The following is a 20,465-nucleotide window of genomic DNA, read 5'->3' as shown; positions in this document are numbered from 1 at the left end:
ATGCTTTTTTTGTGTCTTGTTTTACTGACATTGTCACGGGCATCCATTCCAAAGCTGAATACGGGTGTACAACGGGCACCCAAGTTTCATATCCCCACATAGGGGTGTGTGGCACACGAGAGCCACAAATCCTCTTCCATAACCATGCATGCTAAATTATCATAGGAAATGGGGTAAAGTACTCATCCGTGGACCGTATTAGACAAAGCTATATAGTCAACGAGAGTATGCGGCCCCAGCACCAACCTACATGGTCTTTCAATGCGTCCATACGGGAGATGGTATGCTTCAACTTTTAATAACCTTCTTTCGCCGAAGTCAAAGCTCGGGTAGATGGTGTTGACACTAATGGAGCCAGAGGGGAAAACCTCTAGAGATACCGAGAAACAGCAATACATGCCCAAGAACATCGCACGCCTTGCGCGACCATCTCCCAAGCTCTTGACACGGAACAGTGTCCCCTTATCCAAGTTCACTCGATACATGTCGTATCGATAGCCCCAATTATTCCGCGACTTTAATGGTACAATCAGACGGTGCAGCAGCATCAGCTGACCACAATTGTTGACGAGCTGCATATTTTGCGAAATTGGCGAAACACGCATATTCAGCTTGGCAACCACCTCAAGCCGTGGTTTCTGGTTTGGACCAATTTGCAGCACCATGACACCATGAGCGTTAACGAGGTAGAAGCGCCGTGCAAACATTAAGGGTGTTTTTGCAACAACATCATCGTTGTACTTGAGCAACATCCAGTGGTCGTCCCCAGGCTTGGCCACGCCAAGCATGCCAAGCCTATTGAAGCAGAGCACCATAGTTGAATCATCACTAGAGATGCCCGAGCCCGTCGCTAAGAAGTAGTCTCTGTTGTAATAGGAAAGCCTGAAATGGTCCTCAAAGGGCAGCAGCGTGGTGAGCGGGTTGAGCAGATGAACGTGGTTTTGGTCGTGGAGAAGGACGAGGAGGCCCTCGGGGGTGACACCCAGCAGCTCATGGTCAAGGAGCTCCGGGATGTCCAATTGAATGCACTCGCCCGTGGAAGAGTTGAGGAAGCTACGGCAGTTGGGAGCAGCGAGGGGATCGTGGAGCAGGACCCACCGCCAGGGATGAAACCAGCGGTCGAGCCCGCTGTGGGAGCGTGGTTCCGTGCAGCACCGCCGCCATGCGCGACACATGGCACGGAAGCGGAGATAGTCGGCGGAATTGTTCTGTTTCGAAAGAGCTAATGATGACCAAGAGGCCTACAAACAATTGTTCGGATGTGAATTGGGGACTTTATCGTTCACATATTTAGGTATACACATTCATCATCGTAAGCTGACCAACAGAGAATGGAAGTGCATTGATGATCGTTTTAAGAAGAAACTGAGTTGTTGGAAAGGTAAGCTCATTACATACGGAGGGCGATTAATCTTGATTAATTCGGTCCTCACAAGTATGCCTATGTTTCTTTTATCCTTTTTCGAGGTCCCGGTTGGAGTCGAGAAGAGGCTAGATTTCTATCGATCACGATTCTTTTGGCAGAGTGATGAGGTTAAGCGAAAATACAGGCTTGCTAAATGGGATATCATCTGTAGGCCGAAGAACCAAGGGGGTCTATGTATTGAGAATCTGGAAGCCAAGAACAGATGTCTCCTTAGCAAGTGGTTGTTTAAGCTTTCGTCTGAGACGAAGGCCACTTGGGCTCAGATCTTGCGAAATAAGTATCTTCACTCTAAAACTTTGTCCCAGGTGACAGTGAGGCCGACTGATTCACCATTTTGGAAATGATTGATGAGGGTTAAACCACTCTTTTTCAATAGGACAAGGTTCTTAGTCGGTAATGGAGCTGCTACGAGGTTCTGGGAGGATACGTGGCTTGGGGAGACACCCCTTGCACTTCAATATCCTTCTTTGTATAACATTGTTCAACGTAGAGATGCTTACGTTGCAACAGTTCTCCACTCCATTCCACTCAATATTCATTTTCGGAGGACGCTAGTGGGAAATCGTTGGGAGGCCTGGCTCCATCTTGTGAGAAGATTGATGGATGTCCAGTTGTCTCAACAGCCAGATCAACTGTGTTGGAAACTCACTAAGAACGGAGTGTTCTCGGTCAAATCTATGTATCTGGATGTTATTAACACTAGCGTGATTCCTGCCTCGAAGCATGTCTGGAAAGTTAAGGTCCTTTTAAGAATCAAAGTGTTTATGTGGTTTGTGCATAATCAAGTTATTTTGACTAAGGATAATTTGGCAAAACGTAACTGCATTGGTTCTGCAAGATGCAGTTTTTGCGACCATAATGAATCTATCAAACACCTTTTTCTTGATTGTCCGTTGGCCAAGATTTTGTGGCGGTCGGTTTATATTGCCTTTAATATTAATCCGCTGAATTCTATCAACATGTTATTTGGGACGTGGCTCGATGGGATAGCTTCAAATACAGCGAGGCACATTCGTGTAGGCGTTTGTGCTTTATTTTGTGCAGTCTGGAACTGCAGAAATGATATGGTTTTTAACAGAACAACAAACATTCACTTTTTGCAGGTTATCTTCAGGGCCACTGCGTTGATCCGTATGTGGTCGCTACTCACTCCGACAGAGGCCAGGGAGCGTTTGGTTACTGCGTCTACCCGATGAGAGATGGTAGCACGGGATATTTTCAACCGGTTTGGATGGCGGTCATGTAATAGGATAGGCATGTAGTGCTTCTATATTTTTATGCCAGCCGGTTGTGGCTTTGCCTTTTTTTGTTTTGCTTTTGTGAGCATTTGTTTACTTCCTTGTGCGAGACTTGAAAACTTATGTTGGATCTTTCATTTATTATTAATATTGGCCGTATGCATCTTTCTGATGCAGAGGCTGGGGTGAACCTCCTTTTTGAAAAAAAGAAGGAAAAAAAAGTCGGCGATGTCATACGCGAGGACGCGCTCGGCGATCAGCCCGGCCGGCCCGTCGTCTAGATCAGACCAGTCCCTAGTGGGAGGGGAGAGCAAATCAGATCGGATGGGAGTCATAGTCCGCGGTGTGCGTGCGCGCTTCGCCCCCCAATTGGGGAGCTGGCTGGAGCAAGGTCTCAGGAGATGATGAGGTCGTTTCTTTCCCCGTCGAGATGATGGTTTTCTTCCATCGTCTCCTCCTCCTCCTCCGCTCTCGCAACAGGAACAGATGGTCCTTGGCCGCTTCGCCTGACGGAAGGAACGACGAATAGGAGGAGCATGGGATCGGGCGGCGGCTTCCATTCCGGCGACGAGGGTTTCCGCCCGAGGAAGGACAAACGTGGGCTGCTTCACAAGGTACGGCCTCAAAAGCCGTAGCACTGCCTTGCTGGTTTACGGCACAAACTAACTAACTGATGTCTGCATCAAAGGTAGGCCTCGTAAATGTACAGATTTAGCTATACAAAGATTAGGCCTGCATGGGTTTAGGCTTAAAAAGTATCTAAATTTGAAAATAACCTGGAATTCAAATGGAAAACTAACTCATAGAGCGGTGTGGAACTGTATTCAGTCGGGTGAAGTCAATATTTCCATCTTGGATTACATCGCAGCCCAGGTGGAGAAACTAAAATTGCACAAGCACCTTGTTGCTTATTCTCCAATTGAAGTCGAGTCAAAGGGACACTCATTTCTTTAGCACAGCATGCAACAATGTGTTGATCGCCAGTAAAGAGATAATCTGCATGCTAATCCCTTGCCTTTCATTTCCTGGCTAAACTCCTCTTCGCGTTAGACTAGCTAGATGCTTACAAATCTGTGGCAGACTTGATATGCAAATTATTCTGTGTTCAGGCCAATCATCCATACTATAGCTAGATACATGCAGTCAAATACTTGCTCCAAATGGAACAAAGAGTGCACTTTCCATAACCATGCATGCTAAATTATCATAGGAAATGGAGTAAACTACTCATTGATGGACCGTATTGGACAAAGCTATGTAGTCAACGAGAGTATGCGGCCGCAGCACCAAGCTAGATGGTCTTTCGGTGCATCCATACGGGAGATGATATGCTCCAACTTTTAATAACCTTCTCTCGTCGAAGTCAAAGCTCGGGTAGATGGTGTTAACACTAATGGAGCCAGAGGGGAAAACCTCTAGAGATACTGAGAAAGAGCAATACATGCCCAAGAACATCGCACGCCCTGCGCCGCCACCGCCCAAGCTCTTTACGCGGAATAGTGTCCCCTTATCCAAGTTGACTCGATACATGTTGTACCGATAACCCCATTTATTCCGCGACGACGTCAATGGTACAATCAGACGGTGCAGTAGCATCAGCTGACCACAATTGTTGACGAGCTGCATATTTTGCGAAATTGGCGATACACGCATATTCAGCTTGGCAACCACCTCCAGCCATGGTTTCTGGTTTGGACCAATTTGCAGCACCATGACACCATGAGCGTTAACGAGGTAGAAGCGCCCTGCAAACATTAAGGGCGTTTTTGTGAACCCATCATGGTTGTACTTTAGCAACATCCAGTTGTCGTCGCCGGGCTTGGCAATGCCAAGCATGCACAGCGTATTGAAACAGAGCACTACTGTTGAATCATCACTAGCAATGCCCGAGCCCGTCGCTAAGAACTTGTCTATGTCGAAATAGGAAAGCATGACATGGTCCTTAGAGGGCAGCAGCGTGGTGAGCGGCGGTAGCTTTATGAGGTGACGCGTGAGCGGGTTGAGCAGGCGAACGTGGTTATGGTCGTGGAGCAGGACGAGGAGGCCCTCGGGCGTGACGGCGAGCAGCTCATGGTCAAGGAGCTCCGGGAGGTCCAGTTGGAGGAACTCGCCCGTGGAGGAGTTTAAGAAGCAACGGCGGTTGGGAGCAGGGAGTGGGTCGCGGAGCAGGACCCATCGCCAGGGATGGAACCGGCGGTCCAACCCGCCGTGGGAGCGCGGTTCTGTGCAGCACTGCCGCCATGCTCGGCACACGGCACGGAAGCGGAGATAGTCGGCGACGTCATACGCGAGGACGCGCTCGGCGATCAGCCCGGCCGGCCCATCGTCTAGACCAGACCAGTCCCTTCTGGGAGCGGAGAGCAGATCAGATAGGACGGGAGTGATAATCCGCGGTGTGCGTGCGCGCTTCGCGCCCCAATTGGGAAGCTGGCTGGAGCAAGGTCTCAGAAGATGATGAGGCCGTTTTCTTCCCCGCCGAGATGAAGGTTTCCTTCCATCGTCTCCTCCTCCTCCTTCGCTCTCGCAACAGGAACAGGTGGTCCTTGGCCGCTTCGCCCGACGGGCGGGACGAGGGATAGGAGGAGCATGGGATCGGGCGGCGGCTTCCATTCCGGCGACGAGGGTTTCCGCCCGAGGAAGGACAAAACGCGGGCTGCTTCAAAAGCCTGTGCTGCGGTCCGGCCCTGGTATATAACGAACTCGGGGGTCGGTGTGGGCCTAATCCGACTCTGACTGCCTTATCACACGCGTTTCCCTCCATAGAATTAGAGCAAAAATAAATTGCGAGAAAAATAGAGCCAAATTCAAATCTCAGTTTGCATAAGCACCACCTATCTGCCTTTTTTTTTGAGTGAATTTCATTTTTTTTTACCCATACCTAGTTTCATGTTTGTGACAGTATTTACCAAAAAAACACATTTTTACTCAATGTAATCAAACTTTTTCTACAAATTACCTCATCTAAAAAAATCCTTGTTTCCCGTTGATCGTGCATGCCACAACGACGGTTTAGTTTTTATTCTTGTTTTTCCTCTGGGTTATTTGCACTGAACCAGACCCAGCCCACCTGGTCGAGCCTCACCCGAACCACGCGACACCATCACACCGCTGGTCGAGGTGCGCCCGAGCCACCCGAACCACCGGCAATGGTGTCCTCCTCCTCGTCACCGATGGCTCCATTGCTCCTGCCTCCGTATGACAACTACGATCAGGATGCGACTGCTCGGAGCAACAACGGTAGTCGGCAGGAGCAGTGCCGATTCTTTGCCTTTTCAGCAGCGTTCTTCAGTTGGAAACTAGCTTGAGATAAATTGCTCGTGCCTTGGATGAAATTCATGGGTTTTTTACCTTTGTTTCCTGAAGGTGGTGATGTGGACCTCAGCCGAGACAATGATGATGTGTTGCGGCACATACTGCGGTGACACGCATCGGGTGTGGCACGGGGTGGTGCATTGGTCTATACAAAAATGAGTCGATAAAATGATAATGAACATGATCAGTGAAGGTTGATATGATAAACAATCTAAAAGTATATATCTTTCATTAAAAAATCATCAAGTATTAACTACTAGATAGCAATTAACACCAGGAGTGATTACATCAATCGATCTATAGCAATTGTTTTAGATGGAGATGGCTAGGCTTTGTTGATGGAGGTGGTGGTGATGAAGTGAATAAATATGATCCCCCGATGCCTTGTTGTTGCTCATGACGATATCTTTGAATTCCCTCAGCCCGGTGGAGGTGGATCCCCAGCAAAATCAGCCCTCCTGGAGAGATCGTATTATCTATGCCATCAAGGCCGCAGAAAACATGATAAAAATCCTCCTAGGATTTTTGGAACAATATAGGATGATATGTATGTCAAAGAGGAGGCCGGGTGGGCCCCACATGCCTTGGGCCTGAGGCGCGTGGGCATGGCATGTGGCCCCATCGGTCAAACCCACACCCAGGCTTCATTTCCTCTAAAAAATTCCTATGTATATATTTGTTTTGCTTTTCCTCGCTCCGGAAAAGTCATTTTCTTGTGTGGCTTTTTGTTGCTTTCTTGAAAGTTTTCTTGCATCCCCATTCGATGCAAACTTGCAAAATGAAAGGAATTTGGGGGTTAAATGATGCAATAATATGTAAAACACAATTATATGTGTGCAATCTACTTTAAGAAATAGTGATACAAAATGCACGTGTCGGTTCCCCCAAGCTGATAGTCAGCTTGTCCCTAAGCAAAAACCGAGCTTGGTGAACATGACCACATGCTTATGAAGTGACGTGTCGATAATAAAGAATATGGAAATGACAACATCACTATTACATTTGTGGGAATGACTTGGTTATAAAAAAAAATTTACAAATTTTATATTGGCACTGATGACAATTTACTTGCATGGCCTTATATTACTCAGTTGGATAGATATGTATACTAGACACTTGTGGAATGACATAGTTTATTTCATCATGAAACAAAAAAGCACACAAATGAAAAAGGAAAAAACACATAAAGTTAGTAATGTGGGCAAGCCCAGCCAAGAAAAGGGAATCCCAACAAAACAAACAACAGCCAAAAGACAACGAGAGTCTATGACAACAGCCTAAAAAGTACAGAACAAAAAAAAAGAACCGATTGAGCCAAACAGCCCTACGCACACATATATGGCATCAACTGACTAAGACTTAATTAAGTGATTAAGTCTCATTGACTGAGGGTCGTACACCCTTGCTTAATTATAGTACCGGGTTTCGGAGTTTGTATAGTCTGTGATGGTTCTGTTGAGTACTATCCAATAAACTTTCTACCTATATATGATCGTCATGAATTTAATTATAATGAATCAGTTGTAAAAATCGATATGTCCCTTGTGAACGTTATATATGCACTACTGAACAACAACGAGCAGTTTGAATAGCCGTCCACAGCGTGTACATACATAACAGACTAGCTTCTTTTTGTGTTTGTAATCTGTAGCTATCAAAGCCTATTCTATGCTTTCTTTATAACACAAAATAATCTAATGTTTGCATGTACCAAGCCAAGTGAAGAGGAAAAGAGGTGGAGATCACAATTTTCCTTTTCCTCAACGGATCCACATGGGAGAGGAACACGTAGCATTCGAGACGCTTCGAGTCGAATAGAGCGGAGAGACGGAGGTTTCAGCCTAGGGTTTGATCATGCATGTACCTGGCTCCATAAAAAATAAATCGATGTTGTTTTACCGCGGCATTAAAATAAAGGGGAGGTGGTGCTATGATTCTAATATTTTTCGTCTAAAAATGTTATTAAGAGCTTCATTACACAAAAAGTCATTGCCAACTCTCTTCCCTGTTCTCTCTCACCTGATCATACACACATCACTTAGGCATCATCTCACTCATACTTCTATAAATAACCTCTCCCATATCATGAAGATATTTTAGATGTGTGTTCACACACATCACCATTGCTTAGTTTGCAAACCTAGAATTTTACATGTTGCGGTCCAAACAACTTTTAACCCAGACAAATCAATATAAATATTTATTCTCAACGTTTATACTTGTTTAAATTTACTTGAGCCTTAACAATGTATACTTTTTATTACTTAGTTGGCATAATTAAGCGCAATACTTAATAATAATTAGAATCCTTTTACTGTAAAATTTTTAATCTCTACTACTTAAAAAGAACGTAAGGTTCCCGTTTCACCTTTCTTTCCATCATCTCTTCGTCCAACCTTCCTCATATGATAATTGATCACCTTATTACTTATCTTCTGAACCAATTCATTTTAATTTACTTACCAAACTTCTCATCAAAACATAAGGTAAATGACGGGCAGGAGTTGATAAACATTTATTTACACAATCACATTAATATGGAGAGGTAAATCACAAGTTAATGTACTAGAATATTTATATCCCGTTGCAGCACATGATCATTTTTCTATTATTAAATTAAAAAAAGAATAGTGTTCCTTATCCTACCAGGCGGAGTGCTTCGTCCAACATTCCAAATTTTTCCTTATGATTATTCCTTTAAAACCACCTTAATTGTCCCCTCTTTTATTAACTTAACAAATAAATTATATTTTCTTTGGCAAGTCAATACGTGATTACAAAAAGTAATCATGATAGAATTTGGTAAATATTTATTTACACAATCATATAATATGAAATTACGGGCTAATGTACTAGAATATGTATACTCTGTAGCAACGCACGGGCAAATACCTAGTATATATAGGAAAATGGATATATACTCCTCGGAGTATGTACTCCCGCTCCTCATTACCACATATATGAATTATTAATACCTCTTTATCATTTTAATATATTTCATTAATAATTACTAGATACCCAAAATGTGTCTCATGAAAAAAAATTGAGGCCACATATTTTATTTCATTTTATTTATAAGTGAACTGCATTTTTTGTACGTAAAAAGGGTATACCACATAAACTAAGGGCTTCGACGATTTTTATAATAAAACTTGCATTGAGATATATTAAAATAATTAATAATATATATTGAAAATGATAAGATGTATGGTATGCTTGTTTAAGAGATATATTTCAGTGTAGGATTACATACTGGGAGTTTTCCAGACATGATTTATTCATGTAATTTTACCTATATATATCGGTAATTTTTATTTCTAGTAAATTTAAACTATATGCCATAATAAAAGTTGAATTAAATTTGATAAGTGTATAATAAATATAAAAAAATTATGTATGTGTTCCTATATATTTAATATCACTAAATATCATGGTAGATATTTCTAAAGCGTACTATCTAGAAAATATCTTAATAGCAGTTTCAAGTGTATTATTATATAATAATATATCTACACTCTTATAAAAAGAGAGTTGGTGATGATGGTGTGTCTACCATCCTGCAATATAGGCCATCCGATTTATATCTGACGGATAGGAAGGAAACTATGGCAATTTTGCAAAAAGGTACCGACACACCTCTTCACATTTGCAAATAAGGCCTTCCCTCATTCACCCTTTTCTCTCACAAGATAAACTACTCATACAAATGCATCTTGATGTTACGTGCAATGCACGGGCATCTTGCTAGTACTTATTAAAAGTCTGAGTATAGATTGTGTCATTGGCAAATGGTGTTGCGAATTAGGTCAAGTAATAAGTTGACAACTATGCATGCTGTAATTGGTTGAATTAACATTGCGTGTAATAATCCCCATTGAACATAAAAATGGTGGCAATTCTACTATTGTGTACCTAGATTTGATTATTTTAAGGGCTTATCACTTCCAGAATGATTTAAGTAAACTAGGAGCATCTAGTTGTTTAATATTTAACCATGGTATTTTGAATCAAGAATGGTAGAATGACAATCTTTGCAATGGGACATGGTGTTTATTTTGGAAACTACATACCCCTTGGTTCACTTGTGCCTATAGAAATATCTCCAACCTTTGAATCTCACTTTAAACAAACTATGGGGAATCAATTCTCTTTGTGGGCGCGATCATGCCGTTATGCAAGACAACAAAAGAATCGTCAATGATTTTACCTATCAACGCGAGCATGAGATACTAAAATGGTGTTGCAAGCTTCAAATCATCCCATAAACCATTTTGTTCTTGGGTCCAAGATCAACGTGATGCAACTTAATTGTGCTCTTATTAGATAGAACAACCATAAAAAGTGAAGATTTGAGTGTGCTTACAGCAACGTGAAGTAGCAAATATTTGTTTTCATTTTCCTTTGTGTATGTAATCTAAGGAAATGGAGTACTTTTATCATTTTTTTGTTGTGCTTTTGTTAGAGCTTCAAATCAAAACGTAGGACATGCAATGCATTTATGGTAAGTCGAGGCAGTGTGGGGGAAGCAATGTTTGAATGATCAAACTAATATCTACCAAATGAATGATCACTTGAATAAGATGCGGGAATTTAAAGTCGGTTTTGTGCCTGGCATAGGTTTGGCCCCACTTGGGTAAACCTTTATTTATTGCTTCGAAGCACTGACCATTTGCATGTTTATCTGATCAAAATTTAAATCCTTAATTGGAAAATTTATATTTGTTCAAAATGAAAATTTAAAATATTCTTAGTTGTTTGGTTGTTTAATCTAATTTTCTTTAGCCTTGGAAGTGAAGTTGTACATATTTTGCCTCACACAAAAAAAAGTTCTAGATATTTCAAACCCGACTTGAAAACAATTAGTACCTCCATTCATAATTATTGAACATCGCATAATGATTGAGATATTATTTACTAACTTTGATTTTGTATCCCTCCTTGCCAAATTATAGTGCATGAATATTTTTAGATTCAAATTTCATAAATTTAACCTGGTTTATGAAAAAAATCAGCATTTGCGATATAGAATATATTTCATGATGAATCTAATGGTATTGGTTTGGTATTTTAGATGTTGATAATTTTCGTACATTTTTTTAGTTTTTAAAATATTATATGCACTATAATTTGGCAAGGAAGGAGTATATATGAACATATAATTGTTAGATTTGTCATGCTTATTATTCACAATGCACAAGAATTTATAATGTTATATTGACATATGGATATAGATCTTTGTAAGATCCTACTATCTTTTTTTTCACATCCAACACATTTATATTATCTAGGGCCACTTTGGTTCAAAGGAACTTCACTCGAATTATGTAGAATTCTATTCTATAGGAAATTTCATTATGTAGCGTGTTTGGTTTGTAGTAAGAGAAACCAAAAGATTTTTTCTATGGCCTACTTTAAAAAATGGGAAATTTGCATTTGAGTCCAACCTCATGGAAATTTTTCTTTGTTTCATTGACACGTATGGCATGCGCCCAATACTTCAGAAGAATTCATGTGTTTCCAATTCCAGAATAATTCAAAATGCCATGACAACCAATTCTTATGTTTCTTCTATCTCCGAACCAAAGAGGCCCGTGACATTATCATGGGTTACCAGAGTCACTTTGATCCCCAAAAGCTACCAACACACGCGTGAGACGCTAATTGCTCTATCAACTCTTGGAAAAAAAAATATCAAAGGTTGCTTTTACGCTCCTCTTTGCGAGTTTGGTGGAGGAACGGGAAGAAAATGAGGGTCGAAATGACATAAAATGAGGAGAAGGGACCGATTCCTACGAAATGATGTCAATTTACTACAACTTTGTTGCCTTTTGCTGCATTCTCTGGACATACAAGTTTACACGGTCAAAATGGTTCCATGCCATTGCCATCTTTACATCTCAAACAGAAGATGTTACCATGAATTTCTCAAAATACAATCACGGGTCATAAAAAACAAATGCTCTCTCCACACCAAATTATCTAAAGTTCTTACTTTATCTTAAGTCAAACTACTTTAACTTTGATAAGGGCCGTAGAAAAATGTGCTAAGATGTACTACATCAAATATAGTAGTATATCTAATATTGTGTAAAGAATCTAGTGAAACTAATTTGTTGTTCCAGATGTTTACATATATTTTGTATACTTGGTTAAAGCTTTTATGGGGTTGAATTTACGACAGCCCTAAAATTTCAACTAATTTGAAAACGGCTGTAGTAAGTATCCTTTCATGGGGTTGAATAAAAGTGGAATAAAATAGAGTTTCAAGGTGAGGTGGGTGTGAATATCTTTCCTTGCATGGAAACAAGATGATTAAGCAAACTAGATGTTGCATTGGAGGATGCATGCATCTAAAAAACCTGCTCTTTGTGAGCCCCAATTTCCCCCGGCCACATCCTAACGGTGGTAGATACAAGCTGACTGAGCAAACAAAACAAAAGATATACAACCTAAAGATACAAAATTATCTCAATTAACTACAACTTTGTCTCCATGAGTTTGGTGGAGGAAAGGGAACAAAATGATGGTTGAAAATTGAAATAATATAAAAATGATGGTTGAAAATTGAAATAATATAAAAATGAGGAGAAGGGACCGATTCATACGAAATGATCTCAATTTACTACTCCCTCCATCCCAAAATAAGTATTGTTGATTTAGTGCAACTTTGTACTGAGTGACACTTATTTTGGAAATAAGAAATAAGTGTTGTTGATTTAGTACAACTTTGTATTGAGTCAGCGACACTTATTTTGGAGCAGAGGGAGTACAACTTTGCTGCCTTTTGCTAAATTCTCCGGACATACAAGTTGATTTTCCCCCGGCCACATCCTAACGGTGGTAGATACAGGGTGATTGAGCAATCGAAAACAAAAGTATACAACCTAAAGATACAATGATGCTTCATTTGACAAAAGGTTGATGTTCTTTGTCCTCCCTAGATACAGAACACTGCAGATAGTCTACGCTCTATATTTCGAACAACAACGGCGAACTGAAATGCACGGCCAAAATTTGGTGAAACGGCGATTGACATCAGTCCCGTTGCGCTCGACTTCCCCTCTTAAGCTAACCTGTACTGCACAGTTTCAGTGCTGGTTTACACAAGGGAATAAGCCAGTATATTACCTAGCACAGAATGTAAGTTCCTGAATGAGACACTAGCTATGTGAGTTTCTACAAATACCTTGCCCTAAATTGAGATCCTTGAGTCGATGTTTCGTTTGACCGGTGTGAAATTCCTCGCGGCAACCCATCACTTTCTGGGTCGGCGGTAAACATGCAAGCATATGCCATATTAGCACCACAGCCCGTGCCACTTCCAGCCTTTTTATATGACCAAATCATTTCTGTCTGGTCAGACTTTCGATGGCTTGGCTTTCTTCTTTTTCGCTTTTGTTTTCGTTTTTCCTTTAATCTTTGCTTTTGTTTTCTTCTGAGCAATTCCAGAGTCCCGTCTGAAGATCGCCAGGACTTCGATGCTGCATCAGTAATGCATACAGCCAACAAAGCTTATTTATTAAGAAACTGGAAAATAAAGGGCCCATGGACCATGAGCAATCATCCGAATCATCGTAGTAGAAAAGGCAAACTAGCATCGCGCCTAGTTGCCTGCAACTAATGTGCAAAATCAAGAATATAGCGGGTTGCATGGGTGGAGACAGAGAAAGCGAAGTCGACGTTATTTGAACAGGTCATCACAGGCAGATTTAGCTTTAGACAGGTTCATTAATTAAGAATATCAAGAAGCATCCTCAAGTTAATTATTTTGATCAGCGAAAAAAAGCCATGCGCCACTGAAATATTCATGAGAGACTGGTCCTGACTATCTTCAAACTTAATTAGCCTAGAAGTCCCAAATCTATATAGTCACCCAAGCCAGGTGGCAAGGGTTGGCCAGAGCAACTTGATTTTTGCTTGCGCAGTATACTAGAGCTTAAAACAGTACATAAGAATCTTCAAATTACCCCATAAAGGTTGCAGTAAAACATAAGGACAGCTTCCAGTCAAGAGGTTGAAACCCGTACCTATCAGTGCCCGGGAAGAAGTTAAAAGCATGTACATTCTCTAAATACCAGGCCTCGTTGGATATCAAGCTTTTGCAATCCTGCATATGAGATGCTTATATATAAGAGAACTGAAGCAACATAAAACTGAGGTAGGAAGGGTACAAGATTTGGACTCCTCGTAAGCTAGCAACTGTCACCTTTTTAAAACTGTCCCATCCGCAGCTGATGTATATGAGGGTCTCTGGCCATATTCCACTACTTTCTTCCATGATTGTACTATCAACATGAACAGCTGGTTCCCTTGCTCGCAGGATCCATGGTCTCTTCTCATCTTTGACCTTTGTAAGTGAACTGTTCAGAGAACAACATTACCGATAAAGCTACCACAATGGGAAAGGATATCATAATTTAAGAAAACTCTGTCGACTTATTTGTCAAATAACTGAAAGCATGAAAGCATGTGGACTGTGAATTACTTCTTATATCTACCTTTTGGCCTTGAACGCCTTGCGCTCAGACAAAGCAACTCTCTGTAGAGCATTGATAACAGAAGGGTGCAGTCCTTTCCTGGGAGGATCCACGATAGCAACACTTGACCCTTCAAGCCAGTGAATGGGTTCCTGCTACCATGATGTAGGTTCCAAATGAATCCTTTTAATATTAAATGCAACCATTACAGAAATACAGGTTCAATTGCATACAGCTGAAGCATCGGTATTGTGCCAAGTTATGGTGCAACCCAGGTTTGGTGGAAGTCGGCTTGCTGACTTCTCAAAAGACAATTTCGACATTTTGTTGATCTCAACACATCTCACAGACCTGTAATTATAAGAACCTCACTTGAAATATTTTAATAAGAGTTTCTAAAAAAGAAAGAGAAGTGAGACACTATAAATGATACACTGAAAGTTCTTATAAATATTTTAATACAAAAGCCCCAGGCAGACTGGGTGTCCTAAATCTCAGGTTGAGTCGGCTGGATTTAGAACCAGGCCCACAAGAAGTTTTTACAAACAAACAGTGTAAACTAATATATCTAGAGGAAACCAACTCGGCTTTGGGCCAGAACACAGTTATATTGGGGTTCTTTTCCCGAGCCAGACCAGGCTCAAATTTAGCAGTTTCAGGCCAGACCCTACACAGGGTTTGGCAAGGTTTAACTGAATTAAACTAATATATTAAGTTCCAGAATGGCATTCACTATACCACACTAGTTTCGATATCACTACTTGTGGCTTAGTGTTACAAGCAAGACAAGCAGTCTCCTACACTTGACTAAGTGGCCTACAAGCAACACATACAGGAAGGCTAACTGATTTGAGCAAAAGCTATCAACAAGTATACTAAATAGGGAATAAAAAACTAACTCTTTGAACTAAAACATTAGTGAAGTATTCTAAAAACTCTACATTGTGCAAGCATTAAGAGAGTGTATCATATCGTAAATTATTTAGTATATCAATGAGTTTAAGTATGCTCCAGAACATCTGTAATGTCTGGGAAATGATGTTGCCCTGATGCACCTGACAGGCTGGTAGGACTAGGGTTCCTACCAGCGCGGCTAAGCAGGTTATAGGGATGAGGTGGAGGTGGACGAGGGCTGGAGCGGGCGCGCCGGCGAGTGGGCGCCGTCGCGGCTAGGGTTAGGGGCGGCGGCGGTTGGCTGTTGTCGGCTAGGGTTCCGGCTCCTCAAGGAGCCGGGCAACAGAAGATTATAATATCTTTATTGCTTGATCTCAAACGATGTCTTACAACTAGTATTATAACTTTAGCCTAAGATAACTTGCCTAAAATAACTTGCCTAAGATAACTTGTGGGTCAAGCCCCTAATACTAATGCCCGGTGGGACTCTTCCTGGTATAGACCAAACCGGTCATAACATCTCTCCCCGCCTGCGCAAACAGCTCATCCTCGAGCTGAAAGTCTGGATAGTGTTGGCGGAATTCTTCACGCTGCTCCCAAGTAGCCTCCTCCTCCGGAAGGCCTGCCCACTGAACGAGGATGAACCAGACGCCACGACGGAGCTGCGCCTGCAATACCTTTGCCGGCTCTGGAAGAATGCGACCATTGGCGATGGGAGGAAGCGCCGGTGGAGCCGCCGGTGGCTCGCCACGGAAAGGCTTGAGCAGCCCCACATGGAAGACGTCGTGGATGCGAGCGCGGGCTGGAAGCTGAAGACGATAGGCCACCTTCCCAATGCGCTCCAAGATAGGGAAGGGCCCGGCGTAGCGAGGGCCGAGCTTGCGCTTCGCGCGCGGGTCGAGTGACTGCGTAGAGCGGTGGAGAAGACGCATCCACACCCAATCACCCACCGCGAACTCCGCCTCGCGATGATGATCGTCGTAGTAGTGCTTGGCCAGCTGCTGGGCCTAAAGGAGACGCTGACAAACCTCAGCAAGCATCTCGTCACGAGTGCGGATGAGGTCACCCGCAACCTCCGTCCGAGCTATCTCTGGATCCACCGGAAGTATAGGCGGGGGTGGTCGACCATAGACCACCTCAAATGGCGTAGCGCGCAGGGTGGAGTGATAAGAGGTGTTGTAGCAGTACTCCGCCCAAGAGAGCCAGTCCACCCAAGCGCGAGGCCGATCACCTGTCACACAACGCAAATACATGACAATGACCTTGTTAACCACCTCGGACTGACCGTCTGTCTGAGGATGGAACGCCGTACTCAGGCGGAGCTGGACACCTGCCATCCTGAAGAGGTCGCGCCAGACATGGCCCGTGAACACGGGGTCTCGATCACTGACGATCGAAGCAGGGAACCCGTGTAGACGGACGATGCCGTCGAAGAAGGCCCGGGCCACGGACGCCGCCATGTATGGATGGCCGAGTGCTATGAAGTGGGCGTACTTGGAGAAGCGGTCGACCACCGTGAGGATGACCGACTTGCCGCCCACCTTGAGAAGGCCCTCAATGAAGTCCATGGATATATCCGCCCAGACCTGAGATGGCACCTCTAAGGGCTGGAGTAACCCGGCCGGCCTGACAGTCTCCGTCTTGTTGCGCTGTCATGTCTGACAAGACCGAACCCAGTCGCGGACCAGGGCGCGATCGCCAGGGATGTAGAAGTCGGCGCGAAGACAATGGAGGGTTTTCTGCATACCCTCATGACCCGCCGAGTGGGCGAGCTGTAACACCTGGTGACGGAGATCATCCTGCACCGGAACAAAGACCCGACGCCCATGTAGGAGCAGTCCGTCAGAGAAGCGCCAAGGCTCCTCCAGGTCGCCGGCCGTGAGCTGCTGCTGAAGACGGACGGCGTCATCGGCCGTCGCAGTGGCGCGGCGAATGTCGGCGAAGAGGCCGAACGTCGGCCCGGAGCGGATGCACAGGGCCGCCCCGGCGGACTCGTCGGCGGAGGAAGCGAGGTCGGAGTCGCGACGGGACAGCGCGTCGGCCACGGTGTTAAGGCGGCCCGACCGATACTCGACGGAGAAGTCGAAGCCGAAGAGCTTGCTGATCCACTGGTGCTGCGGCACGGTCGACAGCCGTTGGTCTAGCAAAAACTTCAGGCTGTAGTGGTCGGTGCGAATCTGGAAGGACCGTCCCCACAAGTACGGCCACCAATGACGAACGGCCTGGACAAGGCCAATGAGCTCCCGCTCATATGCTGCCAGCTTAAGATGACGCGGAGCGAAAGGCCGGCTGAAGAAGGCGAGGGGCCCATCGCCCTGATGAAGCACGGCGCCGAACCCTGCGCCCGAGGCGTCACAGTCCACCACGAACGGCGGTCGAAGTCGGGCATCTGGAGGACGGGGCCCGTCGTGAGGGCCCCCTTGAGGGCCTCGAACGCCGTCGTCGCCTCGTCGTCCCAGGCGAAAGCGTCGCGGCGAAGCAACCGCGTGAGGGGCGCCGCGATAAGCCCGAACTCCCGGATAAATTTCCGGTAGTAGCCGGCGAGGCCGAGGAACCCGCGGAGAGCCCGCGGCGAGTGAGGCGTTGGCCATGCGGAGACGGCTGCCACCTTGTCGGCATCCATAGCCACCCCGTCGGCCGAGATGACGTGGCCCAAGTAGGCCACCGAAGGCGTCCCGAACGAGCACTTCGAGCGCTTAAGGTGGAGGTGGTGCACTCGAAGCTCGTTGAAGACGATGGCGATGTGCTGGAGGTGCTCGGCCCAAGACGCACTGTAGATTAGAATATCATCAAAGAAAACAAGCACAAACCGGCGTAAGTAGGGCCTGAGGACGTCGTTCATCAAAGCCTGGAAGGTCGCCGGGGCGTTGGTGAGGCCAAAGGGCATCACCAAGAACTCGAAGTGGCCGTGATGAGTCCGAAACGCCGTCTTGGCGATGTCATCCGGGTGCATGCGCACCTGGTGGTACCCCGACCGGAGGTCAAGTTTGGTGAAGAAGCGCGCCCCGTGGAGCTCATCGAGGAGCTCGTCGACCACCGGAATAGGGAACTTGTCCTTAAGTGTGACAGCATTAAGGGCGCGGTAGTCGATGCAGAAACGCCATGTGCCGTCTGACTTGCGGACGAGAAGCACCGGCGCGGTAAATGGCGAAGTGGAGAACCGGATGATGCCTGCCGCGAGCATGAGCGCACACTGCCGCTCCAACTCATCCTTCTACAACTGTGGGTAGCGGTAAGGCAAGTTGTATACGGTGATCGTACGTGCGGGCGGGCGGCAGCCCCTGTGGCTCGGTGAAGATGTCCGCATGCTGCTGGAGGAGGCTCTCCAATAGTGGGTGCTCGGCCGTGGCGGTGGTCGCGGCCAGCTGGAGTGGAGTGGTTGGGGCGGCACCCCCAATGCCGTCCCACCGAATGCGGCGGCCCAACCGCCAGAAGGTCATCGTCAGCGCGGCACCCCCAATGTCGTCCCACCGAATGCGGCGGCCCAACCGCCAGAAGGTCATCGTCAGCGCGTCGAAATCCCATAGAATAGGACCAAGAGTGCGCAGGAAGTCGACGCCGAGGATGAAGTCGAAGCAGCCCAAGTCGATGCCCGCGCAGGTGATGGTGAAGTGCTCGTCGCCGATAGTGATGGGCACGTCGCGGGCAAGCCCGTGGCAGCGGAGACGGTCGCCATTAGCGACTGTGACTCGCAACTGCTCACCGCCGGTTGGCTGTAATGCAAGGCGCCGCATCGTGGTCTCCGGCAGGAAGTTATGCATGGACCCTGTATCCACTAGGGCCACCAGGCGCTCGCCCTGGATCATGACCGGTAAGAGCATCGTCCGTTCATCACGGATGTCGGCCAGCGCGTGTAGGGACACCACGAGGGCGGTGGCCGGGGCGGGCGCGGGTGCCGCTGCGAGTTCCGCAAGGGCTGGAGCGCCGAGGCCATCCTCCAGTGTCTCCTCAGCCTCCTCTGTCGTCTCCAGGTAGAAGAGGCGGGGACAGACATGGCCCGGTGCATAGGGCGCATCACAGTTGAAACACAAGCCCAGGCGCCGGCGTTCCAGCTGCTCCGCCTGAGTGAGGCGCCTGAATGGCCGCGTCGGTGCCGGGGTGGGTGCCGGGGCGGCTGTGGACGACGCTGGGCTGCCGGAGACGGCCGGGGAAGCTGTTGGCCCCCACGTGGCGCGGATGGACGCGTTAAGGCCTGGGCGCGCTGCTCGAACGCCCGGGCATAGTACATGGCCGTCTGAAGGTCTTGGGGCCCCTTCATCTCGACATCCACGCGGATGTGGTCGGGAAGGCCGCCGATGAAAAGCTCCGCCCGCTGTAAGGCCGTCACACCGAGCGCATGGCACGCCAGGGCCTGGAAGCGGTCGGCGAAGTCCTGCACTGTGGAGGTGAACGGCAAGCGGCCCAACTCGGCCAAGCGGCTCCCGCGGACCGGCGGCCCGAAACGAAGAAGGCACAGCTCTCGGAAACGATCCCACGAGGGCATGCCGCCCTCGTCCTGCTCGAGGGCGTAGTACCATGTCTGGGCGGCCCCGCGGAGATGGTAGGAAGCCAGCCAAGTACGCTCCGACGCGGGTGTGCGCTGTCCGCGGAAGAACTGGTCACACTGGTTGAGCCAGTTAAGCGGGTCGTCGGAGCCGTCGTATGCGGCGAAGTCGATCTTGGCGAACCAGGGCGACTGCTGGTGTGGCACGCCCTGGCCCACTGTGTCGGCGGTGCGTAGGGCGGATGATGGTGCGCGGTCCATGGTGGAAGGCCCGGCGTAGTTCCCAGTGGCGCCCGACGCCTCGGGCTGCAACGGGAAACCGGGCGACGGACGGGCCCCCGGGTAGGCCGAGGGCGGCCCGTGAAGCCAGTCGGAGAGTGGTGATGGCGATGACGGAAAGCGGACCTCCTGGATCGGAAGCCCGCTCGGCGACGACCGGCCCAAGTTAGGGCTGGGATGGGGCGGTGGAGGACCCTGCTCCGTGGCCGCTGGAAGTGACGGCGCAGCGAAAGACGGCGCGGCCGGCGCGGTCCAGGTGGGCCACTGCGGCCCCGTGGTGGCGGCGAGTGGCGCGGTTGCCGTCGCGAGTGGCGCGGTTGCCGTCGCAAGCGGCGGCGGCCACTGTGGCCAAGGCA

The 20,465-nt window shown here is 46.6% G+C and overlaps 1 protein-coding gene across 4 annotated transcripts in view; it reads right to left on the bottom strand.

Moving 5' to 3' along the window:
• Positions 1 to 12,671: 12,671 nt before the first annotated feature.
• LOC119278163 (uncharacterized RNA methyltransferase pc1998-like) overlaps positions 12,672 to 20,465 on the bottom strand; it is a 12,645-nt gene continuing 4,851 nt past the window's right edge. Inside the window, exons 11-16 of one of the 4 annotated variants that reach the window (XR_005137636.1) lie at positions 14,687 to 14,804; positions 14,475 to 14,605; positions 14,183 to 14,336; positions 14,004 to 14,083; positions 13,163 to 13,457; positions 12,672 to 13,070 (exon numbers count right to left, since the gene is read on the bottom strand). Coding sequence is in view for 1 of the 4 variants with exons in the window: in XM_037559514.1 (XP_037415411.1) it covers positions 13,334 to 13,457; positions 14,004 to 14,083; positions 14,183 to 14,336; positions 14,475 to 14,605; positions 14,687 to 14,804 (607 nt within the window). In the remaining 3 variants the exon portion in view is untranslated. Of the gene's footprint in view, positions 13,458 to 14,003; positions 14,084 to 14,182; positions 14,337 to 14,474; positions 14,606 to 14,686; positions 14,805 to 20,465 lie in introns of all 4 variants that reach the window. The other 3 variants (XR_005137637.1, XR_005137635.1, XM_037559514.1) reach the window with 3 other exon arrangements.

The sequence above is a fragment of the Triticum dicoccoides genome, chromosome 3B (assembly GCF_002162155.2).
Source record: "Triticum dicoccoides isolate Atlit2015 ecotype Zavitan chromosome 3B, WEW_v2.0, whole genome shotgun sequence".
Classification (NCBI taxonomy): Eukaryota; Viridiplantae; Streptophyta; class Magnoliopsida; order Poales; family Poaceae; genus Triticum; species Triticum dicoccoides.
Note: the sequence above shows the minus strand (reverse complement) of the source record. Positions and strands in the feature narration are given on the sequence as shown.